We start from the raw sequence: 25,642 nt of genomic DNA, 5'->3' as shown, positions 1-25,642 counted from the left end.
ATTTCAATGGATATTCAATTCCTGCTTTGTCAAAGATTAGTTCGCCATACGTTTGTGGGTCCATTTCTGGGTTCTCTATTCTGTTCCATTGATCTGAATGTCTGCTTTTGCGCCAGTACCATACTGTCTTGATTACAGCTTTGTAATACAATACATCTTGAAGTCCGGGATTGTGAGGACTCCGGTTTCGGTTTTCTTTTTCAGGATTGCTTTGGCTATTGGGTCGTTTCTGGTTCACTGCAAATTTTAGGATTGTTTGTTGTAGCTCTGTGAAGAATGCTGGTGTTACTTTGATAAGGATTGTATTGAATGTGTAGATTGCTTTGGGTAGTAATGACGTTCTACCAACATTTGTTCTTCCAATCCAGGAGCATGGAATATTTTTCCTGTGTGTGTGTGTGTCTTCAATTTCTTTCATAAGCTTTCTATAGTTTCCAGTGTGTAGATTTTTCATCTTTGGTTAGAGCTGACAGCTCAGAGCCTGGAGCCTGCTTTGGATTCTGTGTCTCTCTTTCTCTCTCACCCTCCCCTGCTCACTGTCTCTCTCTCAAAAAAAAGTTTTAAAAAATAAAGATATTATTTATATTTATAAATATATATAATTTATTATATATATTTTAAAATATATATAAATACATAAAATATAAAAATTTATATAAATATAAATAAAGATATATTTACAATCCTCATTTACTGTTGTCAATGCTTTTTATTTATGTATATACAAACTCCTTTTTTTGGGTGTGTAGATCCAAATTTCTACCCGGTATTATTTTTTCTCTGTCTAGACTTCTTTTAGTATTTTTTTCATGAAGAGGATTTATTTCTTGTATTTGAAAGATACTTCATTAGCTACAAAATAGGTTGATATTTTTTTGTGTTTTGCCCACCCCTCCCCCTCCCCCATTTTAGAGATCTGACTACTATGTTTTGGCTTACATTGTTTCTAACAAGTTGTCATTCTTAAATTTGTTACTCTGATTATACAAGTCTCTTTTTTTTCCTTTTGCCTGATTTTTATGTTTTTTTCCCCCCATCACTGGTTTTCTGAAACTTTTAAAAAAGACTTTTATTTTTGGGGTGCCTGGGTGGCTCAGTTGGTTAAGCGTTTGACTTCAGCTCAGGTCATGATTTCGCAGTCCATGAGTTTGAGCCCCGCGTCCGGCCCTGTGCTGACAGCTGGGAGCGTGGAGCCTGCTTCGGATTCTGTGTCTCCCTCTCACTGCCCATCCCCTGCTTATGCTCTGTCTCTGTCACTCCCAAAAATGAATAAATGTTAAAAAAACATTTTTTTTAAAGACTTATTTTTAAATAATTCCTACACCCAGCGTGGGTCTGGAACCCACAACCCTGGGATTAAGAGTTGCATGCCATACCAACTGAGCCAGCCACAAGTCCTTTTAGCAATTTATGAAATGCTTTCTTTGGTGTGTGCTTTTTCATATTTCTTTTGCTTGGGATTTGTTTTTTGGATCTGAGATTTATACTTTTCATCAAAACTGGCAAGTTTTCTGCCATTGTTTATTTTGTAAACTTACTGCTTATTGTTTTTATTGTGTTTGTTTTGGTTTTGCCATCATTTAAGTATTTTCCTCCATTCCTTTAAATATTTCCTTTCCCGGGGCGCCTGGGTGGCTCAGTCGGTTAAGCAGCCGACTTCGGCTCAGGTCATGATCTCACAGTCAGTGAGTTCAAGCCCCGCGTCCAGCTCTGCTGACAGCTCAGAGCCTGGAGCCTGTTTCAGATTCTGTGTCTCCCTCTCTCTGACCCTCCCCCGTTCATGCTCTGTCTCTCTCTGTCTCAAAAATAAATAAACGTTAAAAAAAATTAAAAAAAAATATTTCCTTTCCCATCCATATCCCTTCAGGCAGCCAGTCAACATGTATGTTTGTATGCTTAGTGTTTCATACTCACAAAGTTCTATTTTTTTTTTTTTTTTAATGTTTATTCTTGAGAGAGAAAGAGAACAGTGGAGAGGCAGAGAGAGGGAGATGGGATCCAAAGCAGAGAGCCTCATGCGGGGCTCGAATTCATGAACTGTGAGATCATGACCTGAGCAGAAACCAAGAAGTCAGATGCTTAACTGAATGAGCCACCCAGGCACCCCTGTTCTTTTTGTTTTTTTAAATCTTTGTGTTTTCATTTAGGTAGTTTCTACTGCTGTTTTTGAATTCTTTTTTTTTAAGTTTGTTTATTTAAGTAATCTCTATACTCAATATCGATCTCAAACTCACAACCCCAAGATCAAGAGTCACATGCACTTCAGACTGAGCGAGCCAGGTGCCCCAAGTATCTTTAATTCCTGATAATGTTCTTCTTCACAGTCTGATTGATGTTAATCCTATTAAGTGTATTTTTGTCTCCAGAAGTTTTGACTTGAGTCTTTCTCTTTGTTTTTTAAAGTATCTTCTATTTCTCTCCTGCTCATGCTTTGCTTTACATTCTTGAGTATGTGGAATACATTTTCTTAAATTTTTCTATTTATTTTTGAGAGATGCTCGGGGGCAAGGGCAACAGAGGATCTGAAGCAGGCTCTGCGCTGATAGCAGAGAGCCCTATGTGGGACTTGAACTCAACAAACCATGAGATAGATCATGACCTTAGCTGAAGTTGGACTCTCAACTGACTGAGCCACCCAAATGCCCCAGAGCATGTGAAATACATTTTAAATAACTGTCTTAATGTCCTTGTCTAGTTCTGTCATCTGTGTCCTTTTTGGGTCTGTTTCTATTGAATATCCTTTCTTTATTATGGATTTTAATTCCTTGCTTCTTTGTTTGCCTGATAATTTTTTACTTATGTAACTTACCAGACATTGTGAGGTTTGTTGCAGTGCTGGGTTTTTGTTTTTTGTGTGTTTTGTTTTGATGAACATGAGTGGGGGAGAGGGACGAGAGCGGGGGAGAGAGAATCTTAAGCAGGAGCCACATGCAGGGCTTGATCCCACAACCCTGGGATCATGACCTGAGCCAAAATCAAGTCAGACGCTCAAGGGACTGAACCACCCAGGTGCCCCTGTATGTATGTTGTTTGTTTTGACTCTGGGAGGCAGTTACTTGGAAACAGTTTGGTCCTATTGAGAATTGCCTTTATGTTTTGTTAGGCAGGCCTGGAACAGGTCTCCAGTGTTAATTTAACTCCATTACTAAAGCAGTACTTGGCCTGTGTGGTATAGGTCTTTCTACCTTGGCTATTGGGAACATGAGTTATTCTAGACCCTATGTGATATCTGAAGATTGTTTCATCTACTCATTTCTAAGTAATTCTTATATAGGCCTCAGTTTTCTCAAGCAGAAGCTGATTAGCAGTTAGCCAAAGGCTGGAGGGAATGTTCTGCAGATATCTGAGCTTGCTATCTCTTCATTCTGTCCTGTAAATTCTAGCCACCAAGGCCTCTCCAAGCCCCAAACTCTTGTCTCAATTCTGTGAGACAATACTCCTTTTGGGTTGCTCCTCTATGCTGTGAACAAAATTCTGTAGGCAGTAAGTTGGGGACACTTGTAGGACTCATCTCATTTGTTTCCCTTCTCTCAGATCACTGCCCTGTGCTACTACTGTTCATTGTTGAAAACTGATGTTTCATGTACTTGGCTATTTTTTTAATTTGTTTGAGGTGGGAGGGTGAATCTGGTACCTGTTAACTTCCATCATGGCTAACAGTGAAAGTTAAATAGTACTGCAACTTACCCCTCATTTGTGTGGGATATAAAACATTTTGTGTATTTTTGTTGCCACTGGAGTACCTCAGTGTTTGTAGCATGTATATGTAGCATTCATGTGTTTGTTTTTAGTGCTCATACTCTGTTTGGACATTTAATGTTACTACCACATTGTGTGGTCCATAGACTAATGTGGTTTGTGAACTGTTTGTTACTGGTCTACAGAGAGAGAAGTATAAAAATTTGGAGTAAGCATAATTTTTTAAAATTTATTTTGAGAAAGTGTGAGTGGGGGAGGGCAGAGAACAAGAGGCAGAGAGAATCCCAAGTAGGCTCCATGCTCAGTGCAGGTTTGATCTCACAACTGCAAGATTATGACCTGAGTGGAAATCAGGAGTCGGATGTCTAACCACATGAGCCACCCAGGTACCCCTGGAGTGAGCATTATTTTATAAAAATCCATTTGATGGGGTGCCTGGCTGGCTCAGTTGGAAGAGCATATATATGCCTCTTGATCTCGGGGTTGTGAGTTTGAGCCCCACATTGGGTATAGAGATTACTAAAAATAAATAAAAATTAAAAAAAAAATTTTTAACGTTTATTTATTTTTGAGACAGAAACAGAGCGTGAACAGGGGAGGGGCAGAGAGAGAGGGAGACACAGAATCTGAAACAGGCTCCAGGCTCTGAGCGGTCAGCACAGAGCCTGACGTGGGGCTCGAACTCACTGTGAGATCGTGACCTGAGCTGAAGTCGGACGCTTAACCCACCGAGCCACCCAGGCGCCCCTGAAATAAATAAATTTTAAAAAATACAGCAAGGAGTGATTGTTAACAAAAAACCCATCTGTTGTACACTGGAAATAAAAAAATCTGGTCCTTCAACCACTGGTAATTTGAGGAGCTATGTGTTGGAATCTGCCCAGAATGACTAACTTCACTAAGGGGTTAGACATCACTGGCTAGGTCAGAAAGTGTTTGTAGATAAGGATCCAAAGCCATAATTCCAGGATTCTGGGCAGATTATCTGTCTGCTTACTTACCTGCAGCTAAATACTGCCTTTTAAACTGTGCCTCATCCCTATGGCTCTAGCTTTGAAGTCTCTCTATTTTCAACCCGGTTTTTCCCCATTCCTCAGGGCTTTTCATCAAACTTGTTGACTAATATATTCACAAAAGGATTAGGAGTTGGAAGCAAAGATTTGGGATTCTGCTGAAAGTAACTGACTTTTTTTTTTAATTTTATCTTAATCTTCAAAGCATTTAAGCATTTTCTAGGACTCTGACTCCAATATAGTTAGTCCCCACCTGTCATGTAATCTCTTCTCCCTTTCTCTGTCCTTCTAAACAAGTGACCCCTCTACTGTTTTAATGTTTGGTTGGAGACTGTCTCCAATGCATACAGTAGGCACTAAAATTAAAATGTCTGTTGAATTTAAATATTTACTGAATTGAGTAAGCTGTTTTTTCATTGATCATTTGTTTTGTCCATTTTGCTTGTGTTATTTCATTTCTTTATAAGTTTGTTACAGCTAAACAAGAAGAAAGTCCAGTTTGAAAAACTAATGGACTCCATTCTGTGTGTATGTGTGTGAGAGAGAGAGTCAGTAATTGTCTAATAGAGCCCTTTTAATCTTCCATATCTTCCTTTTTATTTTAATTATTATTACTATTATTATTATTTTATTTTTTATTAAAAAATTTTTTTAATGTTTATTTTTAGAGAGAGAGAGTGTGAGTAGAGGAGGGGCAAAGAGATTGAGGGAGACAGAATCCGAAGCAGGCTCCAGGTTCTGAACTGTCAGCACAGAGCCCTATGTGGGGCTTGAACCCATGAACGTGAAATCATGACCTGAGGTGAAGTTGGATGCTCAACTGACTGAGCCACCCAGGCGCCCCTATTTCATTATTTTTTTAAAAAACTTTTTTTTAATGTTTATTTTATTTTTGAGAGAGAGACAGTGTGAGCACGGGAGGAGCAGAGAGGGAAGCAGAATCTGAAGAAGGCTCCAGGCTCTGGGCTATCATCACAGACCCTGATGCTTGAACCCACAAACTATGAGATCATGACCAGAACCAAAAGTCAGAGACTTAAGTGATTGAGCCACCCAGGCGCCCCTATAGCTTCCTTTAAAACACATTTTTTTTTAATTTATTTATTTTAAGAGAGAGATTATTGGGGGGAGGGGGTGCAGAAACAGAGACGGAAGGAGGGAAGAGAGAGTGCCCACACGAGCATCCCAGGCAGGCTCTGCACTGTCAGTGCAGATGCCGGGCTCGAACTCCCAATCATGTGATCATGACCTGAGCCGAAATCAAGAATCAAACACTTAAACCGACTGAGCTACCCAGGTGCCCCTATCTTTTAAGCTTCTATTTATTATCATATTTCTAGCTTTCTTGTGGTATGTACTCCCAATTCTAATTTATTGCTTCTGAGTAATACTTGGTAGTGTAAAGTACCTGGTAGTCAGGTTGCCTCTTTCTGTGTGTTCTTTCTTTTCCTTTTCTCCATTTCACCAGTTAACAGCATTCTTGGGTCTCATTTGAGATCTGGTGTGCTTTGGGGGCACATTTATAAATGACATAAATGATATCCTTCTCTGGATATTACTTTTGGGATATACATGAAAACTGATAGTAGAGCAGGTTAAAATGGCAAGAATTTAAGTTAATACCAAATAATCTACAGGATTCCTGAGTAGTAACTTAAATCAACCATATCTTAAAGCCTGTTTAAATACAACTGTATTGTAAAGAAAATGCAAATACAATTGTATTGTAGCCTTTTCTCTCACTTTATTTACTAATTTTCAGAATAATGCAGTGGTTTCCTATTATTCTTCAAAGGTAACGAGTTCTTTGTTTTTGTTTGTGTCGTTGAGAGTGCATCGATTTAAACATTCGAAGTTTTCAATCCATTGTAGCTGTTGTTTTTTTGGTGCTCAAACTGACTCTTTTCACCAGTGGGATTTTATCCAGGCTGGCTCTTGAATCTGCTTTTGTAATATTTTTGTAAATTATTGTGAAACATGTCAAATTTATAGAAAAGTTGCAAAAATGGCACAAAGAACTATTCATCTGCTTTTCCCTGGATTCCCCATATTTGCTTTATAATTCCTTTTGGCATGACCATAACTATATAGAACTCCTAAGTTGTTATTAGAAATAGCTTTGTTGCTTTCTGGCATGAAAGCCAAAGTCACCTTTGTGTTTTCCCTGTCCCAGCTTAGAATCTGTTAACTTCTCAATGGAATCTTGGTTCCTTTTAGTGAGGAATGGGATTTTAGGCATATAGTCTGGGTGCTAGGGGTGGGGTACTCCTTGCTACTGAATTGGTCACTATTTCTAGGCCTTTTCAGTAAACGCCACTATGAAATGTGTTTTTTTTTTTTTTAATTAAAAAAGTTTTTAATGTTTCATTTTGAGAGCAAGCGCATGCTGTTTCTTTTTGAGAGAGGGCAAGTGCGTGCAAGTGGGGGAGGGGCAGAGAGAGAGGGAGACACAGAATCTGAAGCAGGCTCCAGGCTCTGAGCTGTCCGCACAGAGCCTGATGCAGGGCTTGAACTCAGGAACCATGAGATCATGACTTGAACCAGTCGGATTCCCAACTGACTGAACCAGCCAGGTGCCCCACAACTATGAAATGTTTTAAAGATACTTATTAAAACTTTTCAAAAAATGAATGTTCTTGAAAACTTTGCTTCTTTGTTTTTTAAAGAACAAAAAACTTATTTTTAGTGAGAAGCAGAATGTGAGATTTTTCAGTAATGCATATGTTGCATTATAATAAATACTTCACTTTCATCCACCTAATCATAAACTTAAAGCTAGGATGTGACCATCACTGTAGTATATCTCATGACTAGCAAATACGTATTTAACAGATATTTGAATGAGTGAAGATTGAATAGAAGTAAATATTGATTTTAAGATCTTAATATCCTATCAGGCATTTAATAAATGGTGGCTCTTCTTAAGGCTTTTAAAAAAATTTTTTTTAATTTATTTTGAGAGAGAGCCAGAGTGTGAGAGTGGGGGAGGGGCAGAGAGAATCCCAAGCAGGCCCCACACTGCCAGCATAAGGCCCAACATGGGTTTGAACCCATGAACTATAAGCTATGACCTGAGCTGAAGTCAAGAACCGGATGCTTAACCAACTGAGCCACCCAGGCACCCTCTTTTTATGGCTTTATATTTTTCTTAATTTATGTAATTTCCAGGCTTAAAATAACCTCATTTTTTGTTTCCTCTTAATGTTTCATTACAGGATTGAAGAAGATGCTCCTGCTCCCTCTACCTCTGCAGATAAAGTGGATAGGTAAGATTGTTTACAGAGTACAGTTAGATTTTATCTCTGGAACATAAACTTAAGAACTATATAACTTGAGGGCAGTGTCATTATTTATTAAAAAAATTTTTTTTAATATTTAGTTTTTGAGAAACAGAGCATGAGTCGGGGAGGGGCAGAGAGAGAAGGAGACAGAATCCGAAGCAGGTTCCAGGCTCTGAGCTGTCAAGACAGAGCTGGATGTGGGGCTTGAACCCACAAGCCATAAGATCATGACCTGAGCCGAAGTCGGATGCTTAACCAACTGAGCCACCCAGGCACCACAGTATCATTATTATTATTTTTTTTAATTATTATTTTTTAAAATGTTTATTTACCCTTGAGAGAGAGAGAGAGAGAGAGAGACAGAGCACAAGCAGGGGAGGGGCAGAGAGAGAGAGAGGGAGACACAGAATCTGAAGTAGGCTCCAGGCTCTGAGCTGTCAGCACAGAGCCCGACACGGCTGAAGCTCATGAGCCATGAATGAGGTCATAGCCACCCAGAGAAGCCCCTATACTTGTGTGTAATTTAAAGTATAGTCTTGGGCCACCTGGGTGGCTCAGTCAGTTAAGTGTCCGACTTTGGCTCAGGTCATGATCTCATAGTTCATGGGTTCAAGCCCCACATCGGGCTCTGTGCTGACAGCTCAGAGCCTGGAGCCTGCTTCGTATTCTGTGTCTCCTTCTCTCTGCCCCTCCCCTGCTCACGCTCTTGTCTCTATCTCTTTCAAAATAAATAAACATTAAAAATTTAAAAAATATATAAAGTATGGCATTCTCCTGACAGCAATGTCTTCTGGTTTTTCACATTGATTAAAATATTAAATTGTAAGTTACTTAGTTCTCCTTATTCATTACATGCCTGGCAAATGTTAACCTATCTTTGAATACTCATGAGCCGTGAGGTCATGACTTGAACAGAAGCTGGACGTTTGTTTGTTTGTTTATTTATTTAGTGTTTATTTTTTAGAGCAAGCAGGAGAGGGTCAGAGAGAGAGGGAGACAGGATCCCAACTGGGCTCTTTGCTGCTAGCAGAGAGCCCCATGTGGGGCTTGAACTCTTGAACCGTGAGATCATGACCTGAGCTGAAGTTAAATGCTTAGTTGAGCCACCCAGGCGTCCCAGGATTTCTTTTGATTTTATAGTGATAAATAAATGTGAGTTAGCTAGGCCTTGCCACAGTGGTCAGAGGTTTAAAGAGGTTAAAGTATAATGGTTTAAATGTAGCAGGTATTCAGGGCACTGGGTGAGTCAGTGGATTGTCTGACTCTTGATTTTGTCTCAGGTCATGATCCCAGGGTCGTGGGATCCAGTTCCATGCTGGCTCCATGCTGTATGTGAAGAATCCTGCTTAAGATTCTCTCTCTTTTCCCTCTGCCTTTCTTCCCTGCTTGCACTCTCTCTAAAGTAAAAATTAAAAAAATACATAGCAGGTATTCCAAGAAATGTGGGTTTTAAACAGTATTTGACACTTGAAAAACTTTTTTCTTGCAGTTTGGATGTGGATAATGAAGCTAAGAAACTGTTGGGTTTAGGACAGAAACATCTGGTGATGGGGGATATTCCAGCAGCTGTCAATGCATTCCAGGAAGCAGCTAGTCTTTTGTAAGTACTATGTTTTGATATGATGTGCTATATTTTGTTCGTTAAAAGGTTGTCTTCTGGTGCCTGGATGGCTGAGTCGGTTAAGCGTCTGACTCTTGATTTTGGCTCAGGTCATGATTTCATGGTTTTGGGGTCTGAACCTGCATTGAGCTCTGCACTGTCAGTGGGGAGCATGCTTAGGATTCTCTCTCCCTCTCACTCTGCTCAAATACATATAAATACATATATATATACACAAATATATATGTATGTGTATATATATATGTATATATATGGTTGTCTTGTGGGGGAAAGAATTTTAAAAGATTGGATATTTTTCATGTACAAGTTTATTCCTGTAACTAATGATGAGACTTACATATCACTGAGCAATTTTGGTCTTTGCTTTTCCTGAGTAAGGTAATTTGTTTTCCAACCACCACTGATTAGGGTGGCCAACCTGTCCTGCTTTGTTCTGGGACTTTTCTAAATTTTTTATTTTTTAATATTTTATTTATTCTTGAGAGAGGGAGAGAGTGCGCACGTGCCTGAACATGAGTGGGGGAGGGGCAGAGCTAGAGAGATACACAGAATCCGAAGCAGGCTCCAGGCTCTGAGCTGTCAGCACAGAGCCTGATGCAGGGCTTGAGCCCACAAGCCGCAAGATCATGAGCTGAAGTTGGACGACCAACCAGCTGAGCCACCCAGGCGCCCCTGTTCTGGGACTTTTCTAATTTAACATTGGAAGTTCTGTGTCTGGGGAAACTCCTCAAAGTCCCAAGCAAGCCGTAGGGGCTCCTGGGTGGGTAATTCAGTTGAGCAACCAACTTGTGATTTTATTTTTTTAAAAAAAAATTTTTTTTTTTCAACGTTTATTTTATTTTTGGGACAGAGAGAGAGCATGAACGGAGGAGGGGCAGAGAGAGAGGGAGACACAGAATCGGAAACAGGCTCCAGGCTCTGAGCCATCAGCCCAGAGCCTGACGTGGGGCTCGAACTCACAGACCGCGAGATCGCGACCTGGCTGAAGTCGGACGCTTAACCGACTGCGCCACCCAGGCGCCCTCAACTTGTGATTTTAGATCAGGTCATGATCCCAGGGTGGGATCGAGGCCCCCCCCCCCCCCCCCCCCTCCTGCTCAAGTGCTTTCTTTTGTCTCTTAAAAAAAAAAAAGTCCCAGGTAAGCCATAATGGCCACCCTACCACTAATGCTGATATAAGTGCAGAAGTTTTCATATTGTTAGCACCTTTATTCTCTGTTGCAACTATCTGGAAGTTGGCAGCTACCACTAGGTGGCCATATATATCTACATCATGAGGAAGCAGATTAGCTTTATTTAGTGCCTCAAAAGTGATTTATTTTAACCAAAGAGTTTATGTATCCGTGGAACTGGAAGAGAAGAAATTTAATTTGAATCTTCAAGCAATAGCCTTTCAGCCTGTGACCTGGTTTGAGCTAGTTTCTCAATATAGGTAACATCCTGTTACCAGTAGCAGTTGAAGTTAGTCATGTTCCCTGATGAGTTGAGTAGTTATATGGAGTTGAGTTGAAGAAATCCTCCTTATAATAGAAATCCTTATAATGAAACTGGGTTTCAGGCTCACAGTGATTAAAAGCCTCTGGCTTTTTCATTCCTTCTTATTCAGTCAGGGTCGTATCAGTCCATTCTTGTCTCAACCCCACTACTTCTCCCAATAGAGCAGAATCTTATTCCTAGATGTCTGCATTAATATCGTGTCTAATTCCTTTTTTTTTTTTTTTTTTTTTGCTTTTTTTAATGCTTGTTTATTCACTTTGAGAATGGGGGGAGGGGCAAAGAGAGAGGGAGAGACAGAATTCCAAGCAGGGTCCAGGATCAGCATGGAGCCCAACATGGGACTTCATTCCGCAATGAGGAGATGATGACCTGTGCCGAAATCAAGAGTTGGATGCTTAACGATCTGAGCCACCCTGTCTAGAGATTAATAGCTAAAACTTACATATAGTGCTGTCTGTATGTCTAAGCATCGTACTTTTGTATACATTAATTCAATTCTTAGATCTTTGAGCAGTTCTTAACATTTCTACATTAAGGCACTGTGAGTCTAAGCTAAAGTTTAGAGATGTGATTTGAACCCAGACAGTCTGACTCCAGAGAGTCTTACCCTCTATAACATGATGTCTTTCCATATATTTTATTCGTCTTTTAGGTTCCAGCTAAAGGTCCTTTAACTATTCTGGCCTATACTGACACCCATCTTCTAGCAGGAGAAATATCTATTTAATGTAGTTTGTCTCTTAAGATTATATACTCTAACCATAGCAAATTGATGTTAATTGGAATGTATATGTAGAGAGACCAGGCAATAACCCTTTGACCTTGACTTGAAAGCAAGAGGAGGGGAATATTGGTTTCCTAGAGAGATGTGTTACTGAAGAAATGTCATTTTAGAGTTTAAAGAACTAGAAATGAATGTTTTAGACTAGATGTTAATTCAGGTCTTAGATGTTTCTTCTCTTTGTAGAGGTAAGAAGTATGGAGAGACCGCTAATGAGTGTGGAGAAGCCTTCTTTTTCTATGGGAAATCACTTCTGGAGTTGGCAAGGTATGTCTTTTAAGCCACAGTATTTAAGTAGGGTGTTTTGTGTAACATTATGATGGTCTCTTTAAAAACTTAAGGTTTCTTTGTTTGCCAGGATTGTTTACTAGCTTTGTGATTTCACATGAGCTAAGAGAACTGGGGGTTTAGGAGGAACAGGACATATTGATGGAAGTTTTCAAAGGCACTTGAAGCAGAGTAAAATTATGCATGGGTTTTGACTTTTGGGTTCGTTAGAGGCAGAGATGTTTCTATTAGTGAATGGTCAATAATTTATTGAAGTCCAGTATAGAGAGAACTTTTAAAAACATTCTCATCCCAAAACAGTCATCCTTAAAAGCACTCTCAGTCCAGAACAATCATCCTTAACAAGGACTGAATGAAGGACAATTTGAAAACATTAGCATATGAGAATCTCTAGTAAATAAAACTCATAAGTAGTCTAAACTCTTGGAAACTTGTGTATTTTCCACTGAAGTTTATTAACCAGAATAGAATCTATTGAGGGTACACAAACTAGCAAATAATTTGTGCCCTGTTTAATCTGGTAAGTTTTCTAATTTGTAGATCATTACCGTGATTTGTCATCAAAGTCTTGCCAGAATGTTTTTAAGCCATCTAGAGAAATGCAGGTGGATGCGAAGTTTAGGAAATACAATGGCTGTAATGTAAAGGGAATATATTTATTGATTTTGTTCTTTTGACAAGAGTCATCAGTATTTTTTAGGTGGCTGGATGAAGGTTATGCTTTTTTCTTTCAGTACTTTTACAGTCTTAATTTATATTAGTTTTGATTGTTGCTTTTCGTCTCTGAAAACTTAGTTTATATCCTGCGTTTGATTGCTCTTCTGTTGCTTTTATAATATAGGACTGTAATTTTTGTCTTAGAAAAACTGTTAGTTCTATCCATCATACCTCTGGTGCTTTCTCCTTTTGTTCTCCTAGAATGGAGAATGGTGTGTTGGGAAATGCCCTGGAAGGTGTGCATGTGGAAGAGGAGGAAGGAGAAAAAACAGAAGACGAATCTCTGGTAGAAAATAATGATAACATAGATGGTATGTGGAGTTGCATGTGACATTCAGAAGATGCGACGTATATTTCTTGTGTACAGATGATGGAAGTAAGGCTCTCCCTATCCTGGATGGTCTCTCCCTAAGTTGCTAGGGGGTAAATAACCTGCATCTAGTGGAGACTACAGTGGAGGTAGCCAATTACTGAAACTGACAGCAGGCTTTTGTAAGAGGAAAACTTAATTTCCCCAATAAATGTGTTAAATTGATACTTTTAAATATACAACAACTTTAAATATTTTTCTGATGCAAAAATTTTAAAAGTCTGTGCAGCTCAGTGATTTTAATAGTCATGGTTTTGGAGTCTTTACACTTTTTGTGGCTAAGAAAATTAAATGTTAAATTCTAAGTAGAGTTTGGCTACTAGAGTTTTACATGTCAGTTGGAGGTTTATAATGTTCAGAGGAGAGAATAAAGCTTGGCATCTCTTACCTAACTGATAATCAGAATGCTCAAGTAAAAGAGTATCTAATTTAAGGAGCTTGGGTGTCTTTTGCAATAAGTTGCTCTGCTATCTGGGACTTTTTCCCTTTGCTTTTCTCAAGGGGGTAGATAAGTTTTAGGTCATCGCTAAAATTTAAGCCAGGTTGTTTGAGGGTTTAAAGGGAATGTATTTTTAGTTTCCGTTTATGCCTTTATCACTAAACTCGAAGACATGTTTATGCTTCATGTTCTTTAACCATGTAGAGGAAGCAAGGGAAGAGTTGAGAGAACAGGTTTATGACGCCATGGGAGAAAAAGAAGAAGCAAAAAAACCAGAAGACCAGTCTCTGGTAAAGCCTGAAATTGATAAAGAGCAGGAGACTGAAATGGAGAAGGGTGGAAGAGAAGATATGGATATAAGTGAGCCTGCACAGGAACTACAGGAAAAAGTTGAATCCACTCCAGATCAGTTAGCTGAAACCACTGAGGAAGCAAAAGAAACAGCAGCACCAGAAGGACTGAATGAAGCCAAGGTTACTTCTGAGAAGAGACCAGAGGAGGAAGCACCAGATGCTGAGGAAGAAAAATCAGTTTGTAGAACTAACATCCAAGAAGAATGCAGAGAAAAAGGAGGTCAAGAAAAGCAGGGAGAAGTAATTGTGAGCATAGAGGAGAAGCCAAAAGAAGCTTTAGAAGAGCAGTCTGATATGACTCTTGAAAAGCAGGGTACTGCAGTGGAGGCAGAAGCAGAGCCTATAGATTCAACAGTCAAGCCAGTGGATGTGGGTGGGGATGAGCCAAAGGAGCAGGTAGCTGCCTCTGAAAATGAGTCAGGAAAGGCTGTTCTTGAGCAGCTGGTAGGGCAAGAAGTGCCTCCTGCTGAAGAGTCACCAGAGGTGACAGTAGAGGCTGCAGAGTCCTCAGCTGTAAAAGCTGGGTCAGAAGTCTCTGAGAAGCCTGGGCAGGAGATCACAGTTCTCCCTAAGGATGGTGCAGTCAATGGACTGTCAGCTGCAGGAGATCAGACTCCTGTTGAACAACAGACTAATGCAGAAGGACTGACAGAAACAAAAGATGGCTCAGGACTAGAGGAGAAGGTCAGGGCAGAGTTGGTTCCTAGCCAGGAGGAGATTAAGCTGTCCACAGAAGAGTCTGAGGCAGCTGGAGATGGGGTTGAGACCAAGGTAGCCCAGGGGGCTACTGAGAAATGCCCTGAAGACAAAGTTAAGATAGCTGCTAATGAAGAAACACAAGAGAGAGAAGAACAGATGAAAGAGGGTGAAGGTAACCGGGATATGCAAGAGCTGCAGTGGGTGGAGTACATTCTGGATTTGACTCACTAATCATGGGTAAAAGTCAGCCTTCCATTCAGGATTTTCCGTCTGCCTTTGGATTAGGAAAGGGCTAAATGAAAATGGGGGTAGTTTAAGAAGATTGTGATAAGTTTAGCAAGTTAAATCAAAAGCAAGTCTTTAGCTGGCTTATAAACTAACGCTTTTACTAACTGCAAAATAGGCCTTCTCTGTGATTTCTGAGACTTGGCTAGCTATCAGTAATTTGTATTGTACTAGCCAATAAAGGTGGATGGAGGGTGGTGGAGTAGGTAGGGAAATAGTGGGCTAGGCTGGCAGAGAATGCTGAATGGATGTTCACTTGCATGCCTCTGGATTTTTAAATTTACTGTTCACATGGTTCCTATTCTCTGCTTTAGGAAGCAGGATTAGAACAGTAGAATCCAGTGAATTGGTACACTTAAGCAGGCATGCCATTTAAATGAAGGCAGTTAACCACAGTGAAAGAATTCTGGTGACTTTTACTTTTAGTCTTCAGGAAGTACTTAGAGGCTTATTCACATTAGTTTTAAATTAGCCCCTCCAAAAGATAATGAAAAACTTAACTGTTAGCTCTCTTGCTGCTTTCCCCCTGATTTCATGCTTGCTTTGGCTGCTAAACTGAAGTTTTTGTTACTTAGAACGTTATAAAGTGTCTGGATGCTTTGTATAGTATTGGTCTAATTTTGATTCAATTCCATCAAGATGTATAAGCCTCTAATTAGTAATTAGATAACTGGCACGTCTGACTTGAGTTGTACTATCATTTGAGGATTCTACTGTCTGTAAGGTTCATCTAACGTTGGTATTAATAACCACAGGTATATTCTAGTTAATAGTTACTACTTCATATAATTGCCAGACTACTTCAAGAGTTCTCTTTACTTTTAGATTTTCAAAAACAAACAATCAGTACTTGCAGCTCATCCTGGTAAAATACATTCTACCTATGTGCAGGTCGCTGCACTCCAGCCAGCACAGGCATGGTAACCAGAAATGAATTGGCTAAGTGGTAGCACCATTGGGCTGCTTATTGGGTTTTAGGAGTTCTTTATGGAAAAAGCACAGAACTGAATTACCTCAATTTTTAAGAAACTACCATGTCTTGATCTTTAATGATAGTGAGCAAAGACAGTAAGAAGTTCTGCTGGCTCTTTTAAGTTGGACTTTGAATAATAAGCTACAGTAGAGATGTCCTATTTCTCCAGTTCAAAAACTATTCTGTGGGATCACAAGTGACATTGTTAGAGCTTTCTCACATACGTTATTTTTTATTCCAAGATTATACTATGTAGTAGGTAGTATTACTCCACTTACAGCCATGAGGAAATTGAGGCTTAGGGGTTACGTTACATGTTTAGGGTCAAATACTAAGTCATAGTACTAGAATCCAACTCTAGATCTGACATGAATGTATTGCTGTCCCCAAGCCTACCTCACAGTGAGGAAGGTAGTTTTATCTCCTTTAATCCATCTCCTATCAAAAACTTTCTGGTCACTCTTTTCAAAACACTTATAAAAGCCCTAGGAGTCATCAGTTGCAGTTTTTAGTCTTATCCCAGCTACCACTCTACTTCTAAAGAAGGTAGTTTTCCATATTTTACAAAAGAAGAAATGGCAGGGGCACCTGGATTGCTCAGTCATTTAGGCGTCCCACTCTTGATTTTGGCTCAGGTCATGATCTCGGTTGGTTCGAGTCCTGAGTAGGGCTCTATGCTAACAGTGTGGAGCCTGCTTGGGATACCCTTTGCCACTCATGATCTCTGTCTCAAAAAAAAAAAAAAAAAAAATTAAAAAAATTAAAAGCAAATGAAGAAATGGCAGAAAGAGGTTAAGCAATTTGCCTTAGTCATATAGCCAATAAGTGGAGGGCTGAGGTACCCAAACCTTCTGGCTCTAGGGCCCAAGCTCTCAACTCTCTGTGCTCTATTTCTCTTTCTGTGGCAACACTAGCCTGCAGAATTTTTTTTTTTTTAGTTTATTTTGAGAGAGCATGTGAGCAAGTGGGGAAGGAACAGAGAGAGAATCCCAAGCAGACCTCCACACTGTCAGCCCAGAGCCTGATGCAGGGCTTGAACCCACGAACCATGAGATCATGACCTGAGCCCAAGTCAGATGCCTAACTATACCACCCAGGTGTCCCTTTGCAGAAATCTTATAAGTGTTGTTTTTTTTTCTCTCTCTCTTTATCTTTTAAGAATTTTGATTTTTTATTTTTTTAAATTTTTAATGTTTGTTTATTTTGAGACAGAGTGCACACAAGTGTGGGGCAGGGGGTGGGGGGGCAGAGAGAGAGGGAAAGAGAGAATCCCAAGCAGGCTCCGTGCTGTTAGCACAGACCCCAAAGTGGGACTCAATCTTATTAACTGCTAGGGCATAACCTGAGCTGAAATCAAGAGTTGGCAGTTTAACTGACTGAGCTACCCAGGCACCCCTTAAGATTTTATTTAAAAAAAAAAAAAAAAAAATTTTTTTTTAACGTTTATTTTTGAGAGACAGAGACAGAGCATGAGTGGGGGAGGAGCAGAGAGAGAGGGAAACACAGAATCTGAAGCAGGCTCAAGGCTCTGAACTATCAGCACAGAGCCCGACATGGGGCTTAAACTCCTGAACTGTAAGATCATGACCTAAGCCCAAGTTGGAAGCTTAACTGACAGAGCCAACTAGGTGCCCCTTAAGATTTTATTTTTAAGTAATCTCTACACTTAACGGGGGCTCAAACTCACAACCCCAAAATCACGAGTGTCACATATACTACCAACTGAGCCAGCCAGGTATCCCAGAGGTTTTCTCTTAAAATCCCATTTTCTACCACCTCTCTTCAAATGTCATTTATCCCTAATAAAAATAACTGATCTGTTCTTTTCTGATTGTCACACTAGGTAGGATTGATAAGTAAACAAAGTTTTTAAATTGTAGGCACAGAGCTTGGCCATGCTCAGACTACTGGTCAGTCTGTAGTGTTTACCTGACTTAGTCCTGTGGGAGTGCTAGAATAATCAAAGAACCAGCAGATTGCCTTTACTTTGTCTTTAAGAGGAATTTTCTTCTTTGCACCATTCTGTGCCCTTAACTTTTGAACAGGCAACAAATTAGAGAAATGGTATAAAACTGTGTTTCCCTTTCTCCAAAGGATGATAATAGGCATACTACAAAGAAGATTCCACTTTCAGAGAAGTTTGGAAAATATTTTAACAGATCACTTTACTGAGGACATCAGGGCAATTCCTATTAATACCTGAGTACAGGTTACGAGATTGGAAAGTATCACTTTAAAGTAATGGCTTTCTCATTAACCTAGCTGCTTCTCTACCATCCCATGAAGGTAGTACAAATTTCTGCAGGAAAACCAATATTTTCTCACATTATCATAAGAGTTTTAGTTTAAAAATTTGATGTAAAACTCAGTAAGACCTTATGCCAAATTAGATGTCACCTAGCATTCTGGTATGAGTAGGAACAGATACCAGATAATTAAAAATAGAGAATAACCATTCACATTTTGTTAAATTTTTTTCTACAAATTGTGAAGGTAAAATGTTTCATAGATTTACTTCACCCGTTTTGCATATTCTCCTGGAGAACGGGCTTCATTACCATCTAGTCTTAACAGTGTACTAAGTATACAAACATCTTGGAAATTTGGGCATGGATATATAATGGTGTGTGATGGTGGGTATTTATTTCAGAAGCACTAAATCACATGGTCAACGGGAAAAGTGACTCATTTGATAAAACAGTTTACCAAAGAGGTTAATTAGCTTGTAACTTGTAATTGATTCTTAGAGGATTTCTTTTTTTTAATTTAACTTTATTTATTTAATCTCTACACCCAGTGTGGTGCTAGAACTTAAAATCTTGAGATCAAGAGTTACACATTCCATTGACTGTGCCGGCCAGGTGCCCTTCTTAAAGGACTTTGTTAGATTGTCCTACTAATTTATAATGTTTAGGAATTTTCTTTGCCTGTTCCCATCCTGAACCAGAATTGCTAGACAGATAAAAGTCCTTTAGCCTGACTTCCTAAGGCCTAATTGCCATATTCATGTTCCATAATAGCTTGTTAAGAGACAATATTTTACTTGTGTTAAAAATGCTTAATGAAAGATGGCAGAGGTAGGCACATTATACCCAGTTTGTGAATTGTTTGTGCCCCCATAAGCCCATTTTTTAAAAAAAAATTTTTTTTAACGTTTATTTATTATTGAAAGACAGAGTTAGAGCATGAGCAGGGGAGGGGCAGAGGGAGAGGGAGACACAGAATCTAAAGCAGGCTCCAGGCTCTGAGCTGTCAGCACAGAGCCTGACGCGGGGCTTGAACTCAAAAACCGCGAGGTCATGACCTGAGCCAGGTCGGACACTTAACCGACTGAGCCACCCAGGCGCCCCTATAAGCCCATTTTTAATCGCTTGATATTCTGAGCTTCATGTGGTGAATAGAGCTATTTATTAGCAGCCTGTCCTTCTACTAGGCATTTGACTTGTGAGTGTATGCCAATATGGTAAAATACAGTGTCAGTATGGCTGCAAATTTTAACATTATACTGGAGTAGAATAATTGGTTGTGGTAGTGCTCACTCATTTCTGTATGTGCTAGAGCTGGCTGGAGTCTGTGGCATGCTCATTGGTGAGAGTTGGTAAGGACTATGCTTTTCTCTCTACAGCTCTGTTGTGGGAAAGCTAGTCTCTTGAGCATTCTTGATCTGAATGGACTGGGGTAATTTAACTTTTCATACTTTGTCAGCTTGTTAGTATTCTCTAACAAGTGGCCTAAAGACCCCAGGAACACTGGCTGAGGTCTCCATTTGCTTCTGGCTGAGTAGATGGGAACTTCTAGTAACCAAAAGGCTACAATAGCTAATATGTCTTGATCTGAGAGATCAGGAATGATTTTTAGAAGAGAAACATTCAGCCTTCTGATCACTGAAGGTATAAACCATAGATGCCATAAGATTATACAATCTAAATCTAGATTACACATGAATTAGACTATAATCACTGGCTTTATATTTCTATCCAGTTCAAATATTAACTGACTTAGCATCTGGCCTGTTCTACCTCAGAATATAGGTTATTCAACCGACATTTATTGGAACTTCTGACTAGTTAAAAGATATCCTTAGTATTCTCAATACTGAGTAATTTTTGCTTGCAGAAACTGAAGGCTCAGAAGAGGAGGATAAAGAAAATGACAAGGCTGAAGAAACACCAAATGAATCCATTCTTGAAAACAAGGTAAATTATTTGTCAGTATCAATTTCTGCTTTCTTTTTGTAGGACTGTAGCTTACTAGGGTATGCCTGATTATTATCATAGCTTTTTCTTAGTTATACATTTAGATTTGTAATCGAAAGATGCCTGTCTTGTACTGCTGCCTAATACCAATGATTTGGATATACTTTTTAGTCTCTTCAAGAAAGTGAAGAGGAAGAGATTGGGAATCTAGAGCTTGCCTGGGATATGCTGGATTTAGCAAAGATTATTTTTAAAAGGTAAAACTTTTGGTGTGTCTAGGCTCAGGTTGGGAGTTCGGAGGTTGAATGAAAATAGAATACCAGTTAGGCTTGGGCAAATGCTGTTAAGGTTTCTGATCATCTTTTCCTTCTTTTAGGCAAGAAACAAAAGAAGCTCAGCTTTATGCTGCGCAGGCACATCTTAAACTTGGAGAAGTCAGTGTTGAATCTGGTAATACATTTTTCATTTTACTCTTTCCTTTAATGTCCCCCCGCCCCCATTCTTCCTCTAATTCCTTAAAATTCGGCTTGATTGATCATAAGTTGTGGGCAGTTGGCTTTAAAGGACAGTCAGTTTGGGTTCCTATAGCTCCTAGAGCTGTGTGAATAATCTCCCCTAACTGAAGTCTTTCAGTAGTTTTTTTTGTTTTGTTTTTTGTTATTTTGATATTGTTTATAGTCAAGGATCCTAGAGATGCTACAAAGAAAATGAAATGTAAAATAGAGCATTCCTGTAGGATAGTCTAAAATTTAGAAATATTGGGGCGCTTGGGTGGCTCAGTCGGTTGGGCATCCAACTTCGGCTCAGGTCATGATCTTGCGGTCCGTGAGTTCGAGCCCTGCGTTGGGCTCTGGGCTGATGGCTCAGAGCCTGGAGCCTTCTTCCAGTTCTGTGTCTCCCTCTCTCTGCCCCTCCCCCGTTCAAGCTCTGTCTCTCTCTGTCTCGAAAATGAATAAAACGTTTAAAAAAAAAATAAATAAAAAATAAAATAAAATTTAGAAATATTAAATAAATAAAAATAAAATTTAGAAATATTAAATGCTATCCATTTGCTTGCTTTTCTTTTTCTCTTTATTAGAGAATTATGTCCAAGCTGTGGAGGAGTTCCAGGCCTGCCTAAACCTTCAAGAACAGTACCTGGAAGCCCATGACCGTCTCCTTGCAGAGACCCACTACCAGCTGGGCTTGGCCTATGGGTACAACTCTCAGTATGATGAGGCAGTGGCACAGTTCAGCAAATCCATTGAAGTAATTGAGAAGAGAATGGGTGAGTGAGCATCAGTTATTTGATGCTAAGCTTGGTGGATCCAGTAATTGATAAGATTTTTAAAAAATGGATCCCCTTGTGGTTAACTATTAGTGATCACTTTAGCCTGTTTTTTGTAGCTGTACTAAGTGAGCAGATGAAGGAGGCTGATGGATCATCTTCTGAATATGAAAAAGAAATTGAGGAGCTGAAGGAACTGCTACCTGAAATTAGAGAGAAGATAGAAGATGCGAAGGAGTCCCAGCGTAGTGGGAATGTAGCTGAATTGGCTCTGAAAGCAACTCTGGTTGGTTTGGTTTCCTTTTAAAGTTTTGGTAATAGTATGATATTGTTGGAAGTCATCATGGTATTAGTGTTCCATTTGTCTACGAACCATGACTTGGTTTCTAGGGAGCTGGTTGTTTGAAGGAATGTGAGAATTTATCTAATTATTCCTATCAGATAGTATAATGCTTAAGATCGTATAATGCTTAAGAGAAGACACTCTAGAGCCATACTGGGTTTGAGCTCTGTATCTGCTGCTTACTGTGTGTGGCCATAGGCATGTTACTTAACATTTCTTTGCCTTAGTTGACTCATCTGTAAGATGGGGATAATAATACGTAGGTTAAAATACTTATGACAATACAAATAGTGTTCGCTTAATAAATGTTAGCTATTACTTCCATCTTTGAGAACTCCTATTTAGATTAGCAAGGTATTGATGATGGCTTTTAGCCCCACATTTCCTGGCTCTGCTTTTCGCTGCTGGAATGTCAGGGAGCGTCCTACCCTCCTGGTGATGACATGATATAGAGGGGTTAATTTAACATCTACAACACTGCCTAAGCTCCCAGTTTGGGGATGGCAGGTGTAGGTAGAGGTGGGTGGACGATATTGCTTCTATAAGGAAGCCCGCTAGTATTTGAGGTCTTAATCAGAATCAGTTTTTTGGATGGTCAGTACCGTTGTAGGACTGTGGGTGACCTGGTGGGTTTTGTCCTGGGCCCCACTTGGGTCTGTCACCTCCCAAACAGGTGGAGAGCTCTACTTCAGGTTTCACTCCTAGTGGAGGAGGCACTTCAGTCTCCATGGTGAGTATGCGGGTGGTTTTTGTCACTTAACATCAGGTCTGTTGGCCTCATGTAGCTGTACGTTGCTAACAAAGTCCTTTTTGCCAGGTTGCCAGTAGAAAGCCAACAGATGGTGCTTCCTCATCTAACTGTGTGACTGATATTTCCCACCTTGTCAGAAAGAAGGTAAATGTACATGTGGTCATTTCTGTCTTTCCAGTCTTTTTGTTTTTTGCTTCAAATGATACATGGGGAATGCATTCCCTAATATTTGATGCAATAAGACACTCATTTTGCAAAGTTGGTGAGGATTTGAGTGAACGTAGTTTTCACTTGAATATGTCTTCTAACAAAAATTTCCAGGCCTCTTCTGGCCTAGGAGTATCAAATCAGAAAAGTTGCTGAGGAGACTTGGTCTCATGGCTCATCTTAGGAAGCAGGCAAGTTTTGACAGTAGTCATTCAGCAGCAGACCTGCTGATACTTACACTCCTGACTCTGCCTGTAGTTACAATAGTTTTTTTTTTTCCTCTTGTGGGAGACTGATTCCTTTGTTTCTGACTCCCAAAATTGTGGTTTGGTTATTGTTTAGATCTCCTTACCCTACCCCACCTTTCCACTAGGGAGGCTGAATTGGTATGTTTTGGCAGACCACTTTATTGTATTGAACTCAGGTTGGCTTCTGCCTCTGTGGCCATGGGAGAAGACCCTTAGACCTGTGGATCCTGGTGCTGCAAAACCATGGGGTGGCAGCGGCAGGGGAGGAGAGGAGTAAAGGGACTGTTAAAAAGTTCTGCAGTTCTTTTAAAAATATCCAGCACATTTGTGAAGCTCACAATTATATCTTCAGAGGAAACCAGAGGAAGAGAGTCCCCGAAAAGATGATGCAAAGAAAGCCAAACAAGAGCTGGAGGTGAATGGAGGCAGTGGGGATGCCGTCTCCAGTGGAAATGAAGTTTCAGAAAACATGGAGGAGGAGGTGGGCAGTTAAGAGGGCTTGGACTCTTGCCTTATTTCCCCTTGTTCTCAGGGCCTGGGGAAACTGGTCCTCCTAAGTGCATGTTCCCCGCCTTGAGCCTGTTTGTTTTTATAAGGGTTGCATTCAGTTAATCCACTGTGCAGGAAACAATTTGGTTATGGAATGTAGGATGTCCCATTGACAGATGGAAACTATATACATACCACAGGTCCCGTCCTAATGAATGTATGAGAAGGTATTTAATTGGCAAGACCATTGGGTTACTTTTGCTTCCTCCTTTCCAGGTAACCTATAAACATTGGCATGGTCAGCCCTATTCTAGAAAATTTAGGAAATGGCCTTGTATTTTGTGGTCATTGCCGTTATTCATGTAGGGAGCAAAGCAGGGTTTTAAGAGACCTGTTTACTTTCTCTAAGGCCTCTACTCAATATATAAGACAGAATGGCTTAAACTAGGTAGGGTCATTTATGCCCAGGCTCCCTGTTTGTCTTCCAGGCTGAGAATCAGGCTGAAAGCCGGGCAGCAGTGGAGGGGACCGTGGAGGCCGGAGCAACAGTTGAAAGCACTGCATGTTAAGAGAGGGCACAGAGCCTTCCTCCTGAGGGAAAGTGTTTTTGTATATAATGTATTTTTTCACTTTGGGGGGATTCTTTTTGTATAACTTCAATAAAGATTGTAAGCAAAGGTTGAGGCTTTGATGATTTTTTTCTTAAACATTGGCTGAATCTGTGCCTTGGAACGCTCCAGGTTTTGTATAGTGGCCAAAGGCACCCCCCACTCCCTTTCTGTACTGTTCTCATCCAAATTCCTACCTATTGTGGAGGTGATTAAATCAAGCATGGTTATAGGCCTTTTGTCTTCCAATGGTGCTATGCTTTTTCCATTTTAAATACTGCACTCAGCTGTGTTGCAAACCTTCAGTGGTGCTGTCCCTGGATGGGGGCTACAAAAACAAGACTTGGTGAAGATCTTGCTCTTTGGTGCTGATACTTCTGTTTGATGGACTTTGTGAGCTGATAACCGCCTCTGAGTCAGCCCTTGGTACTTTTATCCACTTAGTCTCCAACTGGGGGCCAATAATCCTGTCTGGAAAAAGAACTCTGAAGAAAACTTGTGAGGGAGTGGTGGGGGAAACCTTGAGAACTGGTATGCTAATTATAGAGAAATGAGCTTTCTGGTTTGAAAGTGGCTGAGGGACAGACTGGACCCTTTGGATGTGCTTGGGAGAATCTGTGGGGAGGCTGGTTGATGGAGTTTTGTTTTCTGTACAGAAAGGCTGAAACTATCAACTTGAATCCGAATTGTTACCCTATCTGCAGTTTTGACTTCTCAAATAAAGATGCTAAAAAAGCTCTTGGTCTGAACTTGTGTTTAAAGATTTTCAGATTCAGTGTCTCCTTCTCTGCCCCTCCTCTGCTCACTCTTACTCTCTCAACTAAATGTTAAAAAAAAAAAAGATCTTCACTGGGATCCTTGACTGCCTAGAGTATTTCCATGTGGAAGGTGGGGTTGAAAGTCTGGCTGCCCAGTCTAAGGGTGCTGGTGCTTAGGATACTGGTACTAAAGCCATCCCATTAGGACCTCACAGATGCCCGGGATGCAAGGTAAATGGAGAGCCTCCATATATGAGCTGCCTCTGACCCTACCCTTAGTTTAATTACGTGTTATGCATCAGGCATTGTTTGGATCTGAATTCCAAACAGTGCCTGCCCTACATTACCTAAAGGGAGTTTTTTAATTCTGACCACCCACAGGGCTACTTTGCTGCACTAGACTCTAGGTCAGAACCTGCCATTTTAATAACCAATGTCAGAGGCAGTTTTTCACTTTATTATTTTGTCCCCTAAATACAAGAGAAAATGGAGTTTTTCTGGGCTGGTTATGGTAACTCATGGCTGCAGATCTTCCTGAAGATGCCTTCGTATTGCATGTACCAAGTCCTGAGAGTTTTAGGCCTAATATCAAATTTCAGCCAGATTTCACAAGTGGCCCTCTACAAGTGTGTAAGATACTGGAGCTCCTAGTTTATGGGACCTTTAGAGCCTGGATGGCTTCCCAGAGGATGTCCTGAGGAAGCTTGGATTTGAATGAAGAAGTGTGGCAACAAGACAGGCTTTAGCAAGAAACATGTG

The 25,642-nt window shown here is 40.1% G+C and overlaps 1 protein-coding gene across 4 annotated transcripts in view; it reads left to right on the top strand.

Moving 5' to 3' along the window:
• NASP (nuclear autoantigenic sperm protein) overlaps nt 1-24,863 on the top strand; it is a 42,721-nt gene extending 17,858 nt beyond the window's left edge. For 2 of the 4 annotated variants that reach the window (XM_047869497.1, XM_047869498.1), the window contains 14 exons: nt 7,928-7,978; nt 9,483-9,593; nt 12,079-12,159; nt 13,099-13,208; nt 13,911-14,930; nt 20,133-20,212; nt 20,384-20,469; nt 20,589-20,662; nt 21,291-21,479; nt 21,599-21,765; nt 22,496-22,552; nt 22,640-22,717; nt 23,381-23,509; nt 24,006-24,863. In XM_047869497.1, coding sequence (XP_047725453.1) covers nt 7,928-7,978; nt 9,483-9,593; nt 12,079-12,159; nt 13,099-13,208; nt 13,911-14,930; nt 20,133-20,212; nt 20,384-20,469; nt 20,589-20,662; nt 21,291-21,479; nt 21,599-21,765; nt 22,496-22,552; nt 22,640-22,717; nt 23,381-23,509; nt 24,006-24,086 — 2,314 coding nt within the window. In that variant the 3' untranslated portion in view covers nt 24,087-24,863. The remainder of the gene's footprint in view (nt 1-7,927; nt 7,979-9,482; nt 9,594-12,078; nt 12,160-13,098; nt 13,209-13,910; nt 14,931-20,132; nt 20,213-20,383; nt 20,470-20,588; nt 20,663-21,290; nt 21,480-21,598; nt 21,766-22,495; nt 22,553-22,639; nt 22,718-23,380; nt 23,510-24,005) is intronic. The other 2 variants (XM_047869499.1, XM_047869501.1) reach the window with 2 other exon arrangements.
• Nucleotides 24,864-25,642: the final 779 nt, after the last annotated feature.

The sequence above is a fragment of the Prionailurus viverrinus genome, chromosome C1 (genome assembly GCF_022837055.1).
Source record: "Prionailurus viverrinus isolate Anna chromosome C1, UM_Priviv_1.0, whole genome shotgun sequence".
Classification (NCBI taxonomy): Eukaryota; Metazoa; Chordata; class Mammalia; order Carnivora; family Felidae; genus Prionailurus; species Prionailurus viverrinus.
The sequence above is the reverse complement of the archived record's forward strand: the minus strand, read 5'-3'. Positions and strand labels throughout refer to the sequence as shown.